Source organism: Coregonus clupeaformis, chromosome 33, assembly GCF_020615455.1.
Source record: "Coregonus clupeaformis isolate EN_2021a chromosome 33, ASM2061545v1, whole genome shotgun sequence".
Lineage (NCBI taxonomy): Eukaryota > Metazoa > Chordata > Actinopteri > Salmoniformes > Salmonidae > Coregonus > Coregonus clupeaformis.
Window position 1 is genome coordinate 5522229 of NC_059224.1, and position 17607 is coordinate 5539835.

The 17607-nt window shown below is 45.8% G+C and overlaps 1 protein-coding gene across 1 annotated transcript; it reads left to right on the forward strand.

Moving 5' to 3' along the window:
• The first annotated feature begins 4640 nt into the window (after nt 1-4640).
• LOC121548546 (exostosin-like 3) lies at nt 4641-15579 on the forward strand. The gene is made up of 5 exons (XM_041860012.2): nt 4641-6782; nt 7802-7929; nt 11963-12107; nt 12421-12549; nt 13513-15579. The coding sequence occupies exons 1-5, from the start codon at nt 4641-4643 to the stop codon at nt 13720-13722; spliced, it is 2754 nt and encodes a 917-aa protein (XP_041715946.1). The 3' UTR covers nt 13723-15579.
• Nucleotides 15580-17607: the final 2028 nt, after the last annotated feature.

Here is a 17607-nt window from a genome sequence, read left to right on the forward strand (position 1 = left end):
CACCCTAATGTATGAATAAGAAAAAAAAGCACACCGTTTTTGGGGCGAGACAAATGGAAGACGTTGATCAGCAGGAATAGACATCTTCCATGGTACCATGACGTCGTAGACGGAGCCTCAGCTGTCTTCCTCTTCCGGCCATTGGAGCTCAGTCGGGGAGATGGCGTGGAGGTTGATGGAGTTGCAGGGCAGAGAGCAAGGGTGCGCCTGGACGGTGGGTTGGGTGTTGGTGAGAAGGGCCTGGGAATTTGGGAGAGGTGCCAGGGAGGCGATGAACCAGGCCAGGGAGATGATGAATCAAGGGGCAATGAACCACCTGTAGATGGGCTCTTAGGGCTCAGCTCCGTCTCTGGACTGTCCAAAACACCACCCCCCTCCAACACCTACAAGCAGATGGTGAATACATTAGAATACACTGTAAGCAATCTTAAAACATCTCCATGGGCTCCTTTTTGAGTTAAAAATGTTTACCCAAAATAACTGATTTCATGAACATCTCAATCTAATTAAGACAGACACAATACACTGTCTGTTTTCAGATGTTTGTACTAGCCCTGCTCATCGTTATACTAACAACACAGGCACTGAATATTTCCCACTCACAATTTCTCCCATTCAGAATAGAGCTGATTTCACATGTTCTAACTAGGTCTACCAAACCTAAGATCACAAGCACACACACTGTACAAAAGGACTCGGCTGCATGACAAATACATACCGTATCTGGCATATTGGTGTCTGTCTGACGATGTTTCACGTGAACACGAAGCCAATCCAGTTGTCTGACAATCGGTGGGACACACACCAGCTCCCCTCCTCGTCTCCTTCACCCTATCAGATTGCGAACATACCAGTCCCAAATCTTTTCCCATGTTTCTTTATCAGTATCGGTGTTCAAATTTCGTGATATCTCCCTCCAGCTGTTGTCTTTTGTTTGCTTGTCTGAATACAACCGCATTGAAGGGTTGTTAAGGTTCTTGTATTATCTCACCAGCTCGCACAGATGCTCCTCAAAACTGGACATAGAGATAATTGAGCTTAGCAAATCTCCAAAATAAAAAGCACAAGAAAGGAAGCTTGAAAGTAGTAGATACGAAGTAGCAGAACATCCATCTCGTCTGTGTTTATACCTGAAGGGATACCGGAAAAGATGTGATGTAGACACGGGCAGGACTTCCGTTGCAAAACTCACTCAATACTGCCCCTTAGTCTTCGGAGGGAATGATACGTCAGGTTTCAATTTCCAGGTAGAAAAAAACTGTTGAATGACTGAGGGTATTACAAGAGGCCGCCCCTTTTATGATGAAACAAGACATTGCAACACTGCACTACGCTCCGTCAGCCATGTTTGCGTATTGTCTGTAGACCGCTTTAGTCTCCCAGTGGTACCTCAGGCCCAACGCCAGGCATCTGGGGGGGTGGTCAAGGGTCCGGAGGCAGAGATTAAATTATGTGACACGGGCTCCTTGGAGCGTGTCAGTCAGCTGACCTGCTGGGAGCTGTGCTGCTGACTTGCTGTAATGACACGTACTGTGTTGACAAGGCTAGCCCCTGATGGCTACTACAGTGTGGAAAATAGGAGCAGACCTGTGTGGTCTGATGCAGTGAGTATTACCGGTGTGTGTGTGTGTGTGTGTGTGTGTGTGTGTGTGTGTGTGTGTAATGGGCTATGTTACACAAAGTGCACAGTACGCTTTGTCTCCATCGCCCAACCTCCCAGCAGGAGAGCAGGTGCACAAGGCCATATTGTAAGATGCTCCATTAGGGGAGAAAAATGCATATGCCCACTCATCCTCCAAATCACCACAAGGCTTTCAGTTATCTGTACGTACTGTGTGTGTTTGTGTCAGAAACCCAGTCAGATGGAGTCAGCGGGGAGGAGTTCCTGTTTTTCCTGGCACCGAACCCAGGGAAAGATGGCTTTTATTTGGCATCAAGATCTGTTTGTGTCCTGCTAGGACTTGGTAGTGAAAGTGACACTTCTGCAGACTAGCCCAATGACTGGTGCAGCCTATTTGTCAGGACTGGGAGTTTCTGGCTCATCAACAACCGAACCTTTTCTGTTGCCAAGGTGAACACGTACTCGATCACACTTCGTCTTTTGTGATATTATATGTCAGTGTGAACTCTCAATCTGATTTCCATTCTGTAATGTTAACCCTATCAGGGCACACAGTGTTGTGGGTTTAGTGTTTAGGCCTATTTGAAAATGCTTGTTTGGCTGAAGGCCTAGCCACCAACATCTGCAGGTGTAGCAGTGAAGATACTACACTATGACATTCAGAAAAATAGTCTAGTTCTGTCCAGTAGATTGTGTGCTGTGGCCTTCTCAGAGACTGGAACCAGCATTGATTAGTTTGTGTTCCATGCATTTTTTTTTATTTTGGTCTGCCAGAGAGTAGGCTATCGTCATTCCTCAATGATGCATTAGGGCTGTTGTCTGAGGACTAATACCCAAAATGTTATTTTAGGTCTCCTCCCATCCACGACTGCCCTTTACGCTGAATCAGTCTGTCTCTCTAATCAGCACTAGGATCTATCTGCTGATAGCAAAGCCAAACCTTTGTTGCTGTTTCCCCAACACAGAGAAACATAGTCCGTTATTGTGATTCTGCAGCCTCTCTTTAGAGCTGTTCAGGAGGAAGACCTGTCTGGTAAGTGATGTAGCCTGTGATGTGAAAGCCAGTGAGGAGGAGAAAGCCCTTGTTCCTAATAACGATGTAGAACCTTACCTTGCTAGAACCTTACCTTGTGTCAGCAGTTTTGATACAGTACACCCAGTGCTGCTTTTCAGATAAGTTACTGATCTCTGTATCAGGCCTGTGGAGAGAAATGAAAAACGAGGCTATGTGTTGTCATGATGAGTCATGTTTGTATTCGTGTTAAAATTATGCAGTAAGCAGGGCACTTTTTTAAATTAACACACACACAAAAGCACACGCTTGAATTGTTCAGAATGTTATTTATCCTAGTGATATCATCAGTGAGTGTAATATTCTGGTTTGATGCCTATTTGGACTATGACATGAAGTCTAGACTTTCCGTGAGTTTATTCATCTGATATTCTAAGAATGCCAGCTAAAGGCCTTCCCACACTGTACGTCGGATTCAGTTTTTTACGATTATTACGTCACACTGTGCGATGTTACCTAATTAAAATATTGTTATCAACCTGGCCAGATTGTACGATTTGCTTCCGTTCTGTCGTCACATTCTGCGATTGGTAGGCTACGTCAACTGCAGAGGTGTGTTTGATCTGCGCATGTACCAGCAGCGCAAGCCTCCCTCTATGCTTATGCACGAATTAAGTGAGTTTGGAAAAACTGAAAGTATGCATCTTAGAAATTGTTTTCACATACAAACTTTATATGTCTGAACTCATAATCAAATAGGCTTACCAGAATTAATGTGGTCACTGTGGTAGAATGTTTATTTGGATTGACGATTTGTCCATGTAATCAAGATTTATTAAGGAAATCGTTCTTCTTGTAAAGAATGTAAAGCGTTTAAATCAAACTATTATATTAATCGCACCATTCACAATAATCATATTGTGTGCATACTCACTCAGTGCCGGTCGTGTTCCTATTGGTCAGTCACCGGGATCGGCTCATAACACTAGCCACATTACAGATAAAGGTTCAACATTACTGACACTGTTGGAGCCTACAACCTCACATTACATTTAACATTTTAGTCATTTAGCAGACGCTCTTATCCAGAGCGACTTACAGGAGAAATTAGGGTTAAGCACATAGTGGTACTTAATCAGCAGAGCTAGACCCCGTCACACTGAACGAGTGAATACGTCCGACAATAGTTTACATCCGAAGAATTTGCCAACAACTTAGAAATTGTCTGAGACTGCAAAATCGTACAGTATGTGCGGGCCTTTAGGGACCTTACATATTCTCATTTTGACATAGTTTCTCTGTATCTGTTTTAGGTTTTGACATTTGGAGGCCTTTCGCTCTTCGGCAGACCCACTCGGACCCAGATAATGGGCACAACCAGGGCAGGAGCGGCCGACCGAAGATGCCACTCTGCAGCACTTTGACCAGCCGACCCATGATGCCACTCTGCAGCACTTTGACCAGCCGACCCATGATGCCACTCTGCAGCACTTTGACCAGCCGACCCATGATGCTACTCTGCAGCACTTTGACCAGCCGACCCATGATGCCACTCTGCAGCACTTTGACCAGCCGACCCATGATGCCACTCTGCAGCACTTTGACCAGCCGACCCATGATGCCACTCTGCAGCACTTTGACCAGCCGACCCATGATGCCACTCTGCAGCACTTTGACCAGCCATGCTCTCGTCCACAGCGTTTCCCAGAAGGGGCTCCCCTCCCCCGACACTGTGCTTACATAGGTCAGGAATACAACTACATCATACAAAAGGAACAATGGCATGGACTTGTCTGAACTATGGCACACCTGCAGGATAAAGGTGAGGTCCCCCTACATCTGATACATAAATGAAAACCAAGATCAAGTAGATCCACATTTTATAAGGTCAAAACAAGTCAATGAACAACTGATGGTTTAGCAGCCACACTTTCACCATGTTGACGAGGTTGCACCTGTAGACTAGTAGACTATCCAGTGCGGCTCTGAGCCCAGTGACCCTAACCCATGATGCAGCGTAACGGTGGTGGGGTGGGGGCTGGTGGCCAGCCGTGGGTGCTGCGGCGCGTACGCCTCACCTGGCTCAGCTTCATGCTCTTCTTCATCCTGGTCTTCTTCCCGCTCATCGCCCACTACTACCTCACCACCATCGACGAGGCGGGCGGACCCGACAAGCGCATCTTCGGGCCGCGGCCCGGCGGTGAGCTGTGCGAAGCCAAGCACGTGCAAGACCTGTGCCGCATCCGCGAGTCGGTCAGCGAGGAGCTGCTACAGCTGGAGGCCAAGCGGCAGGAGCTGAACGGGGAGATCGTCCGGCTCAACCTGCGCATCGAGGCGTGCAAGCGGAGCATCGACAGCGCCAAGCAGGACCTGCTGCAGTTGAAGAACGTCATCAGCCAGACGGAGCACTCATACAAGGAGCTGATGGCCCAGAACCAGCCCAAGCTCTCGCTTCCCGTGAGGTTATTACCCGACAAGGACGACCCGGGGCTACCCCCACCCAAGTCTGCCCACGTCTGCCGCCTGCGCTCCTGCTTCGACTACGCCCGCTGCCCGTTGACCTCGGGCTTCCCCGTGTACGTCTATGACACGGCCTCATACCCCTGGGGTGAGTCCCTGGACCCGCTGGTCAGGCAGGCCTTCGCCACCTCAGTGAAGAGCAGCATCTACGTGACGGATAACCCCAGGATCGCCTGTCTGTATGTGGTGCTGGTGGGGGAGCTGCAGGAGTCTCCCTCCTCCCCCCTCCCGGCCCCCTCAGCGCTGGAGAAGCAGCTGAAGGCTCTGCCCTACTGGAGGTCTGACGGACACAACCACCTCCTGGTCCACCTTTCCAGGAAGTCCATGACGCAGAACTTCCTGTACAATGTGAGCACGGGCCGGGCGGCGGTGGCCCAGTCCACCTTTCTTGAGCAGCAGTACCGCGAGGGCTTCGACCTGGTGGTGTCCCCGCTGGTACACGCCCTCTCTGAGCCCAATTTCCTAGAGGTGCCACCCCAGGTGCCTGTCAAGAGGAAGTATCTGTTCACCTTCCAGGGCGAGAGGGTGGAGTCTCTGAGGAGCAGCCTGCAGAAGGAGCCACCCCAGTCCTTTGAGGAGGAGATGGAGGGAGACCCGCCAGCCGACTACGATGATCGCATCATCGGCACGCTTAAGGCAGTGCAGGACAGCAACCTGGACCAGGTGCTGGTGGAGTTCACCTGTAAGAGCCCGCGGCCCAGCCTGCCCACAGAGTGGGCCATGTGTGGGGAGAGGGAGGAGCGGCTGGAGGTCCTCAAGGCCTCCACCTTTGCCCTGGTCATCTCTCCCGGGGACGGTCAGCTAATGGCGTCAGCGGGCAACGGCATGAGGCTGTTTGAGGCCCTGGAGGTGGGGGCCATCCCTGTGGTACTGGGGGACCACGCCAGGCTGCCCTACCATCAGCTGATCCAATGGAGCGAGGCGGCCATTATGGTGCCTAAGCCCCGTATCACCGAGCTGCACTTCCTGCTACGCAGCCTATCAGACAATGACCTGCTGGCCATGCGGCGGCAGGGCCGCTTCCTGTGGGAAACCTACTTCTCTACCTCAGAGAACGTCCTGGGAACTATCCTGGCTAGCGTCCGGACCCGCATCCAGGTACCCCCCACGCCCATCCGCGAGGAGCCCGCCCAGGAGATCCCCCACAAGGTGGGCAAGATGGCGGGCACGGACGCCAACCTGGCCGACAACGGCGACCTGGACCTGGGTCCAGTGGAGACGGAGCCACCCTACGCCTCGCCACGCTTCCTTCGCAACTTCACCTACACAGCGTCCGACACCTACCAGACCTGGAACCGAGCCCCGGGGCCTTTCCACCTTTTCCCTCACACGCCGCTGGACCCCGTGCTGCCCTCTGAGGCCAAGTTCCTGGGCTCGGGTACGGGCTTCCGCCCCATCAGCGGTGGCACGGGGGGCTCGGGGAAGGAGTTTCAAGCAGCGCTGGGAGGGAACGTGCCCCGGGAGCAGTTCACCGTGGTCATGCTGACCTACGAGAGGGAGGAGGTGCTGATGAACTCCCTGGAGAGGCTCAACGGGCTGCCCTACCTCAACAAGGTGGTGGTGGTGTGGAACTCCCCCAAGCCTCCTTCAGACGACCTGCTGTGGCCAGACATCGGCCTGCCCATCGTGGTGAGTACCTTCCCCCGTCGCTGAATACCAAACTGCCCATTGTGGTGAGTACCTTTCACAGCCCCTGAATACCAAACATGCCCCTCCTGCATAGTACTCAGAATGAACAATATTATTGAATGAGAGAGAATATCTGAAAGGCCCCGCCCACTCTGAAATGCAAACAGTGTAACCTCAACCTGTGATGTGGTGCAGCAGTCTGAGGCTGTGTTGTCTTAGAGCGCACTTTAGTACATCAGGCTAGCTCCTGGAGCTAATTTCATCTGCTCTCCCTGCTTCGCTTTGAAGCTTTCCTTACAACTCTGCAGGCCAGCCAGTCAAATTACACCTGCTGAAATGAACGGAAATAGAAAATGTGAAGTCCACAGAAAAGGTCTGGCTTTTATATTTTATAGTAGATGAGAAGTGAAACAGAATATTCAAGAACCCCAAATTACAGATTCCCTCTCTGCAGGGGGATATGACGGGAGGGTAGTTTAATGATCTTCTTGAATGAATAGCCTAATTGGTTGACACATTTTAAAATCCTCTTAACTATTGATTTCTAATAGATCATTCCATACTTTCATGTTTTTTAAAGAGGGGTTAGTCTAAGAATGTTGTTGAGAAAGAGGGGCTGTGTCGTTTGGCCCATGGTCTACTACCCTGTGCTGTAGGCCTACTTTAATGAAATTCCACATAGTTCACTCAAATGATGCACAACACACCGTTTTTGCTCTGTACTGAAAGTTCTCTATTTTGAAAACTTGATTGCTGACATGCACACATTTATTGGGATTGTATTACCAGTGAACTAATGAACAAAATACTAAAAGTTTTTCAGTGAAGATTCCTGTGGACTTCCAGTCTTTGCACTAACACTAGTTAGCAATGGCTCCAGAAAATACCTTAAACTTCCTTCAAACTGCACGCAGAGACATAGAAATGGTATCAATGAGTTCACCTGACTCTGGGGAAGTAGACAGAAGGGCCTTGCCAAGATGTTGCACTATCCCTTTAACATTTATCCTGTCCTGCAGGTGGTGCGCACGGAGAAGAACAGCCTCAACAACCGGTTCCTGCCCTGGGATGTCGTGGAGACGGAGGCCATCTTGTCCATCGACGATGACGCCCACCTCCGCCACGACGAGATCATGTTTGGGTTCAGGTCAGTGAGTGGGGAGTCTGGGTCGGGACCAGCCATTGGATCCAAAGCCTTTTGTTTTGTGTTTAATTGATTTTCAAAGAGATCCGTTTTTCTTTGGAACTCGGCAGACAGATTATCTGTCTACAGATAATGACAAACGTGTGAATCGACACTTATTCCAAAATATTTTTAAAATATCTAACGTTCAGAGGGCTAATATCAATTCAGAGGGCTAATATCAATTATATGCATGCCAGTCTCTCTTGGCTAAATGTAGAGGAGAGACTGACTGCATCACTTCTTGTTTTTATAAGAAACATTGTGTTAAATTCAAAATTGTTTGCATAATCAACTTACATACAGCACTGACACACACACTTACCCCACCAGACATGCCACCAGGGGTCTTTTCACAGTCCCAAAATTCAAGAAAACATGCAGTATTATGTTGAGCCAGGATTGCGTGGAACTCCCTTCCATCAAAGATTGCTCAAGTGAACAGCAAACCTGGTTTCATAAAACAGATAAAGCAACACCGACCTCACTGCAGAACGCCTCTCCCCTATTTGACCTACAGTAGATATTGTGTGTATGTACTGATATGTAGGTTGTGTGTGACGTTTTAAATTGATGTAGTTCTGTCCTTGAGCTGTTCTTGTCTATTAATGTTCTGTATTATTTAATGTTTCATATTTTGTGTGGACCCCAGGAAGAGTAGCTGCTGCTATCGCAACAGCTAATGGGGATCCTAATAAAATACCAAATACCAATAATAATAATAATAATAATAATAATAATATGCCATTTAGCAGACGCTTTTATCCAAAGCGACTTACAGTTAACCCACACTGACATTGAAAAGCATTTGCAGCACAGTAGCACAGAATATACCACACAAAACAAACACAGATCTAACTGACCCTGACAGATCAACAAGAGAAAAATTGACCATGTTGACTTTTCAATCACCACCCGAGCTAGACTTGCCTCACCTTGAATATATACAGTGCATTCGGAAAGTATTCAGACCCCTTGACTTTTTCCACATTGTTACGTTACATCCTTATTCTAAAATTTATTAAATTGTTTTTTTCTCTCATCAATCTACACATAATACCCCATAATGACAGAAAACGTTTTTTATTTTTTAAGAAAATGTATACAAAATAAAAACTGAAATATTACATTTACCTACGTATTCAGACTCTTTACTCAGTACTTTGTTGAAGCACCTTTGGCAGCGATTACAGCCTTGAGTCTTCTTGGGTATGACGCTACAAGCTTGGCACACCTGTATTTGCACAAGTGGCCCAGCGTCGTCCAGGGTAGGGGAGGGAATGGCCGGCAGGGATGTAGCTCAGTTGGTAGAGCATGGTGTTTGCAACGCCAGGGTTGTGGGTTCGATTCCCACGGGGGGCCAGTATGAAAAAGATAAAAAAAAAAATGTATGCACTCACTAACTGTAAGTTGCTCTGGATAAGAGCGTCTGCTAAATGACTAAAATGTAAATGTATTTGGGGAATTTCTCCCATTCTTCTCTGCAGATCCTCTCAAGCTCTGTCAGGATGGATGGGGAGCGTCACAGCACAGCTATTTTCAGGTCTCTCCAGAAATGTTTGATAGGGTTCAAGTCCTGGCTCTGGCTGGGCCACTCAAGGACATTCAGTATGAAAATGTATGCACTAACTGTAAGTCGCTCTGGATAAGAGCGTCTGCTAAATGATAAAATGTAAAAATGTCCCGAAACCACTCCTGCGTTGTATCGGCTGTGTGCTTTGGGTCGTTGTCTGAGGTCCTGAGCGCTCTGGAGCGGGTTTTCATCAAGGATCTCTCTATACTTTGTTCCGTTCATCTTTCCCTCGACCCTGACTAGTCTCCCTGCCGCTGAAAAACATCCCCACAGCATGATGCTGCCACCACCATGCTTCACCGTAGGGATGGTGCCAGGTTTCCTCCAGACGTTTCCTTCATCAGACTAGAGAATATTGTTTCTCATGGTCTGAGAGTCCTTTAGGTGCCTTTTGGCAAACTCCAAGCGGGCTGTCATGTGCCTTTTACTGAGGAGTGGCTGCCGTCTGGCCACTCTACCATAAAGGCCTGATTGGTGGATTGCTACAGAGATGGTTGTCCTTCTGGAAGTTTCTCTCATCTCCACAGAGGAACTCTGGAGCTCTGTCAGAGTGACCAAGGCCCTTCTCCCCTGATTGCTCAGTTTGGCCGGGAGGCCAGCTCTAGGAAGAGTCTTGGTGGTTCCAAACTTCTTCCATTTAAGAATGATGGAGGCCACTGTGTTCTTGTGGACCTTCAATGCTGCAGACATTTTTTGGTACGCTTCCCCAGATCTGTGCCTCGACACAATCCTGTCTCTGAGCTCTACAGACAGTTCCTTCAACCTCATGGCTTGTTTTTTGCTCTGACATGCATTGTCAACTATGGGACCTTTTTATATAGACGTGTGTGCCTTTCCAAATCATGTCCAATCAATTGAATTTACCACAGGTGGACTCCAATCAAGTTGTAGAAACATCTCAAGGATGATCAATGGAAACAGGATGCACCTGAGCTCAATTTTGAGTTTCATAGCAAAGAGTCTGAATGCTTATGTAAATAAGGTATTTCTGTTTATTTTTAATACATTTGCAAAATGTTCTAAAAACCTGTTTTCGCTTTGTCATTATGGGGTATTGTGTGTAGATGAGTAAAACCAATTAATTTAAACCATTTTAGAATAAGGCTGTAACGTAACAAAATGTGGAAAAGGTCAAGTTGTCTAAATACTTTCCGAATGCACTGTAAGTGCCATATGTAAAGCTATATTCTGGGATAAAAATAAATAACAAAATGGCCGAGCTAGGGAAATGTAGCCCCTCTCAAATCCATAGACAGCTCTCTAGATGCAATGACTGAACATATTTTTACAAAATCTTAACCATATTTTGAAGCTATACATTGTTTACATTCTTGCTGTTTGTAAACAATGGAGAAATAAAACCTTAGCCTATATTTTGGGTTATGGTAAAGACAGACTGTTATGCTAAGTCCATGAGGCATTTATAAATTACATTCTTCAAGAATAAATGGGTAAATATCAATAATTTAATTGACCATCGAAGAGCTTTAAATCCCAGACTGTAGCTTTAATTACAGTTTAAAGCCTAAGTGGTGGTTTGTGATTCTGTGTACAGCACTCTGTGTATCATCTAAAGGTTAGCCACTGCAGCATGTACGGGCAGGCAGAATGCTGCACTGTATGAATGGTGTCATTTGTCATGAATTATCCTGAACTATCCTGGAATGTTTCTCCTCTCCTGGAATGTTTCTCCTCACCTAGAACTCTCCTGGAACTATCCTGGAATGTTTCTCCTCACCTAGAACTCTCCTGGAACTATCCTGGAATGTTTCTCCTCTCCTATAACTCTCCTGGAACTATCCTGGAATGTTTCTCCTCACCTAGAACTCTCCTGGAACTATCCTGGAATGTTTCTCCTCTCCTGGAACTATCCTGGAATGTTTCTCCTCACCTAGAACAACAGCTCCACTGGGAATTGATATAGCATGCATGTAATGGGAATGTGCTAGATCGCCAAGGAAAAGGTCTGATGTTTGATAGAAGTTTATACTTGATGTGTGTGCGCTTTTGGAGAATTCCTGTGTTCACACTACCAGAAGTAGAAATGTAGATAACTCCAGAAGAGGTGTGTGCATGCAGAGAGGACACCCCCTCAGAGATGAGGGCGGGTGGAGTGTGTGGGAGAGAAATGAATGCACAACACATATACCTCTATACAGCTCTTCTCCTTGTTGTCAGCTAAATTATTTTCATTATAGGCCTTCATGTACAATACAATATGTGTATATATATTGTGGTCACATTGTGGTGGAATTCTCCTCCACTCATTCTGCCCTGTATAATGCTGACTTGTCCTTTCCATCATTGAATAACACTGTATAACTGTCTATCAGAGTATGGTTAGTAACTCTTGCCTCTCAGTCTGGTTGTGGGTTTTATAGTATGGTTAGTAACTCTTGTTTCTCTCTGTCTCGTGTTTATCAGAGTATGGAGGGAGGCCAGGGACCGCATTGTGGGCTTCCCTGGGAGGTTCCATGCCTGGGACGTCAACCACCAGTCGTGGCTCTATAACTCGAACTACTCCTGTGAACTGTCGATGGTACTGACGGGCGCCGCCTTCTTTCACAAGGTACAGCCCCTCCCCCTCTCCTTCCCTCACTGTCATGACACCATTCAACCCTGTGACCCCTGACCTCTATGCTACACATAACTCTGTTTGCTGCCAACTCGCCTGTCTTCTAGAAGATACATCACCTTCCTCTTCACTTCCTTTTCTCTGACCCCCTCTTCTCAATGCACCTGGACCGTGTTCGGTAGGCACCAAACGTAGGAAAACGGACTGAAACAGGGAGGGATTACTCATCCAATGTTTCAAAACGTTGTGTGCCCTAATGAACATGACCCTGGTTGATCCTCTGCTTCATGTTGTGTCTCTGCTGCAGTACTATGCGTACCTGTACTCGTACGTGATGCCCCAGGCCATCCGCGACATGGTGGATGAGTACATCAACTGTGAGGACATCGCCATGAACTTCCTGGTGTCGCACATCACGCGCAAGCCCCCTATCAAGGTCAGTGGGCCACGCGCACACACACACACACACACACACCGAACGTACACATTTTGAACACACACATACGGAACACACACAGGTACTCTCAAAAACACACACACCCCGGGCACTGCCTATTTATATTTCTGCTCACTTAGCCCGACCATTACTCAACCTGACATGTTCAATATACTGTCGTGAATTATAATCAGAATACAGCGAGATTGAATTGTTGCCCTAAGCTTGCGTTTCCCTCTAAATCTATTTGCAAGACATGTATGACTAGTATTTACAGATTTATGGCTAGCGGAGTAATTATACCAACCAAGCCAGGGGAAGTTGTTGGGACCCTCGGTTTTAGCCCGTTTGATATACAGAGGCTTGATTCGGAGGTGTTTCTTAGAATTAGTTTGGGAATTAAGGACCTGCTTTGATGGAGTGTGTGTCTTGACAGGAATTCCCTGGTAGGAATAAGGCTGGTGAATAGTGCATGTAGTGGAAGTAAACTCCTGTAACTAAGTGACTTAAATGTTTCTGGAAAATCGGCCTTAAGAGATGCAGTAAGTCTCATGCCCTCTTTTATGTGTCGCGGACAATTACATTTGACATTTGTCATTTTGCAGACACTCTTATCCAGAGCGACTTTCAATTAGATTTGAAGTGCCTCTCTCAAGGGCACATTGACAGATTTTTCACCTAGTCGACTCGGGGATTCTAACCAGCGACCTTTCAGTTACTGGCCCAACGCTCTTAACTGCTAGGCTACCCACACAATTCTGGATAAGCTTTATGTGCAACACAATATTAGGAGGGTGTTCCTAATATTTGGTATACTCTGTGTACGACCATATGTTACGACCGCATGTTCACAGTATCGACAAAGCAATTAAAATGGTTGTAGCATTGTAATTAGATATGTATACAGACTCACACCTTGTCTCACACACACAGACACACATTCCCTCTCTCTCCCCATCTCAGGTGACGTCTCGTTGGACCTTCCGCTGCCCCGGCTGCCCGCAGGCCCTGTCGCACGACGACTCGCACTTCCACGAGCGCCACAAGTGCATCAACTTCTTTGTCAAGGTGTACGGCTACATGCCCTTACTCTACACGCAGTTCCGCGTGGACTCTGTGCTCTTCAAGACGCGCCTACCCCATGACAAGACTAAGTGCTTCAAGTTCATCTAGCCCAGGGCTAGGCCCAGCTAAGAGCGTTGGGCAGAACGGAGCGAGAGAGTGAGGAACTCGGGCAGGACGGAAGAAATGAGGAAGATAGGACTGGTTTTGAGATGGAGGGAGGTTTGGGGAATGGATCTAGGATGTACAATAAGAAGCCTCTCCAGTGAATAGGCTGAACTCCCTTTTTTCTTCCTCATGTCGTTCATGTGTGTTCCATCAGCAGCTACTACAGATTTCATTTTGCACCATTTTTTATGGGCCTGCAGGTAACACTGCCTACCCAAGGACAGCGACTTAACTTGACTTAGCTTGCGAGCCAAACTCAAACTGGCATTGTAAACAGACTGGTTTTAAGCTGACACAGGGAGAGAAGGAGAGACAGTGGACGGTCATGTGGGCCAGCCCTGAGCTCCTGAAGTTCACCTTTTGGGAGAGAAACAAAGGGGCAAAGGTATACCGTTTGTCATCGCACAAATACTTTTGTTTTGTTGTTTTACACATTTTTTTAAAAACTCATTTTACATGTATTTACTCTACTCTTGTTATTGAAACCGTGAGAGAAGCACTGATGGTTGCAGAAGTAAAAACATTTTTTTTTATGTACGTGGTGTTTAATAGTGTAAATCTTGAAGTGGGATGATCAGTCGTCACCAGAACCTCGTCATTGGCATACCCATAGAAATATAATCACTAGAACGGGCAAAGCCCCTCAGACCATGTCAATTTCACAGTAGATTATATTTCTATGGGCAGACCTAAACCCTAGAGCTAACCCTGTCATTCTGCCTTTCAATGACTACAGATGGAGACTACAGGACCATTATGCCACAAGCTCTACAAGTTTACCAGAAAAATATTTAAAATATTCATAGGAAAATGTATTAATTGGAATGCCATTTACCTAACACATTCGTTAAGCCTACAGCAGACTACAATGGCGTAAAGTCAGACCTTGGCTTTTTTGTGACTTTTTGGATGTTAGTGGTATTGGGCTACCAATGGTTATTGTTAAATGACTGAGTAGTCCTAATTAAGTGTTCAGTTATGGAGTAGGGTGACGTTGCCCCTAGATGCTGTTCTTGGGTCAGTTTTGAACTTCTCCCGCTAATGGTTAATGTTAGGATTGGGGAGGGGAAGCTGATGCCAGATCTGTACCTAGTGGAAACTTCCCGCCGGAGCGTTCGATAAATGATGTGAATTGGGCAATTGTACAAGGAAGTGAAAAATAAGCTTATTTTGACACTGAAGACGTTTTGGTGTTTCTGTCCCTCATCATGGTCCAATCATGTCAAAGGTCACAGTTCCATTCAGTACAAACCTTCAAAAAGGAGCTGCTTCTCTGTACAGCGTGTCCATGTCGTTCCCTCATTTCGTAACGATTTGATGCTCGATGAATGTTTTCTTTGCCAAATAGGTACGATGTTATATGCTGAAAAACAGCACAATGTTTTGTAAAGTGCACAATGTGAATGCTTATTAAAGGGATGCAGTCTGCCCCCCCTTTTAGACGGTACTCTTCCACCCCCATCCCCCCAAAAGTTGTCCCTCACCTATTAAAATGGCAGCACCAGCCCTTATTAATTAACATACTTTGACCTTTTCTGGCTTCATTCCATTGATTTGACTGGATGATCTAAACTGTAACAATATATCCTTTATTTGGGATGATTCAGGAGACAACACTGTTGATCAGAAAATATCATCGGTCTTACTCTGGGAGGCTGCTTTTATAGAACTCAACATTATCGGCCCCATAGTTTCTGTATATTTATTAATTGAATATATTAAATGGATCTACTAAGGCTTGCTTCTAAAAGGGTTTGTGAATAGAAATGACTGCAATAAAATGGAATGTGATCTTGGTCATTAGCTCTCAGACAACGGAACCTGCTCCCCTGACTGACTATGCATCAGTGGGCCTCATCAAATGTTATTTGTCACATGCTTGGTAAACAACTGGTGTAGACTGACAGTGAAATGCTTAGTTACCCTTCCCAACAATGCAGAGAGAAAAATAGAACAATGATAAGTCGGAAGTTTACATACACCTTAGCCAAATACATTTCAACTCAGTTTTTCACAATTCCTGACATTTAATCCTAGTAAGAATTCCCTGTCTTAGGTCAGTTAGGATCACCACTTTATTTTAAGAATGTGAAATGTCAAAATAAACGTAGAGAGAATGATTTCTTTCAGCTTTTATTTATTTCATCACATTCCCAATGGGTTAGAAGTTTACATACACTCAATTAGTATTTGGTAGCATTGCCTTTAAATTGTTTAACTTGGGTCAAACGTTTCGGGTAGCCTTCCACAAGCTTCCCATAATATGTTGGGTGAATTTTGGCCCATTCCTCCTGACAGAGCTGGTGTAACTGAGTCAGGTTTGTAGGCCTCCTTGCTCGCACACACTTTTTCAATAGGATTGAGGTCAGGGCTTTGTGATGGCCACTCCAATACCTTGACTTTGTTGTCCTTAAGCCATTTTGCCACAACTTTGGAAGCATGCTTGGGGTCATTGTCCATTTGGATGATGCTGCCACCCCCGTGCTTCACGGTTGGGATGGTGTTCTTCGGCTTGCAAGCAACCCCCTTTTTCCTCCAAACATAACGATGGTCATTATGGCCAAACAGTTATATTTTTGTTTCATCAGACCAGAGGACATTTCTCCAAAAAGTACGATCATTGTCCCCATGTGCAGTTGCAAACCGTAGTCTGGATTTTTTATGGTGGTTTTGGAGCAGTGGCTTCTTCCTTGCTGAGCGGCCTTTCAGGTTATGTTGATATAGGACTCGTTTTACTGTGGATATAGATACTTTTGTACCTGTTTCCTTCAGCATCTTCACAAGGTCCTTTGCTGTTGTTCTGGGATTGATTTGCACTTTTCGCACCAATGTACGTTAATCTCTAGGAGACAGAACACGTCTCCTTCCTGAGCGGTATGACTGCTGTGTGGTCCCATGGTGTTTATACTTGCGTACTATTGTTTGTACAGATGAACATGGTACTTTCAGGCATTTGGAAATTGCTCCCAAGGATGAACCGGACTTGTGGAGGTCTACAATTGTTTTTCTGAGGTCTTGGCTGATTTCTTTTGATTTTCCCATGATATCAAGCAAAGAGGCACTGAGTTTGAAGGTAGGCCTTGAAATACATCCACAGGTACACCTCCAATTGACTCAAATGATGTAAATTAGCCAATCAGAAGCTGACATCATTTTCTGGAATTTTCCAAGCTGTTTAAAGGCACAGTCAACTTAGTGTATGTAAACTTCTGACCCACTGGAATTGTGATACAGTGAATTATAAGTGAAATAATCTGTCTGTAAACAATTGTTGGAAAAATTACTTGTGTCATGCACAAAGTAGATGTCCTAACTGACTTGCCAAAACTATAGTTTGTTAACAAGAAATTTGTGGAGTGGTTGAAAAATGAGTTTTAATGACTCCAACCTAAGTGTATGTAAATTCCGACTTCAACTGTATATGCACAGGGTACCAGTACCGAGTCGATGTGCAGGGGTATGAGGTAATTGAGGTAGATACAGTGGGGGAAAAAAGTATTTAGTCAGCCACAAATTGTGCAAGTTCTCCCACTTAAAAAGATGAGAGAGGCCTGTAATTTTAATCATAGGTACACGTTAACTATGACAGACAAATTGAGGAAAAATAAATCCAGAAAATCACATTGTAGGATTTTTAATGAATTTATTTGCAAATTATGGTGGAAAATAAGTATTTGGTCACCTACAAACAAGCAAGATTTCTGGCTCTCACAGACCTGTAACTTCTTCTTTAAGAGGCTCCTCTGTCCTCCACTCGTTACCTGTATTAATGGCACCTGTTTGAACTTGTTATCAGTATAAAAGACACCTGTCCACAACCTCAAACAG

Bases quoted from the DNA above. Each gene is read 5' to 3' on its own strand.
- LOC121548546 (XM_041860012.2), top strand. From the start codon at position 4,641: ATGATGCAGCGTAACGGTGGTGGGGTGGGGGCTGGTGGCCAGCCGTGG. The intron at 6,783-7,801 runs GTGAGTACCTTC...CCTGTCCTGCAG, and splicing joins ACATCGGCCTGCCCATCGTG to GTGGTGCGCACGGAGAAGAA. The intron at 7,930-11,962 runs GTCAGTGAGTGG...CGTGTTTATCAG, and splicing joins GAGATCATGTTTGGGTTCAG to AGTATGGAGGGAGGCCAGGG.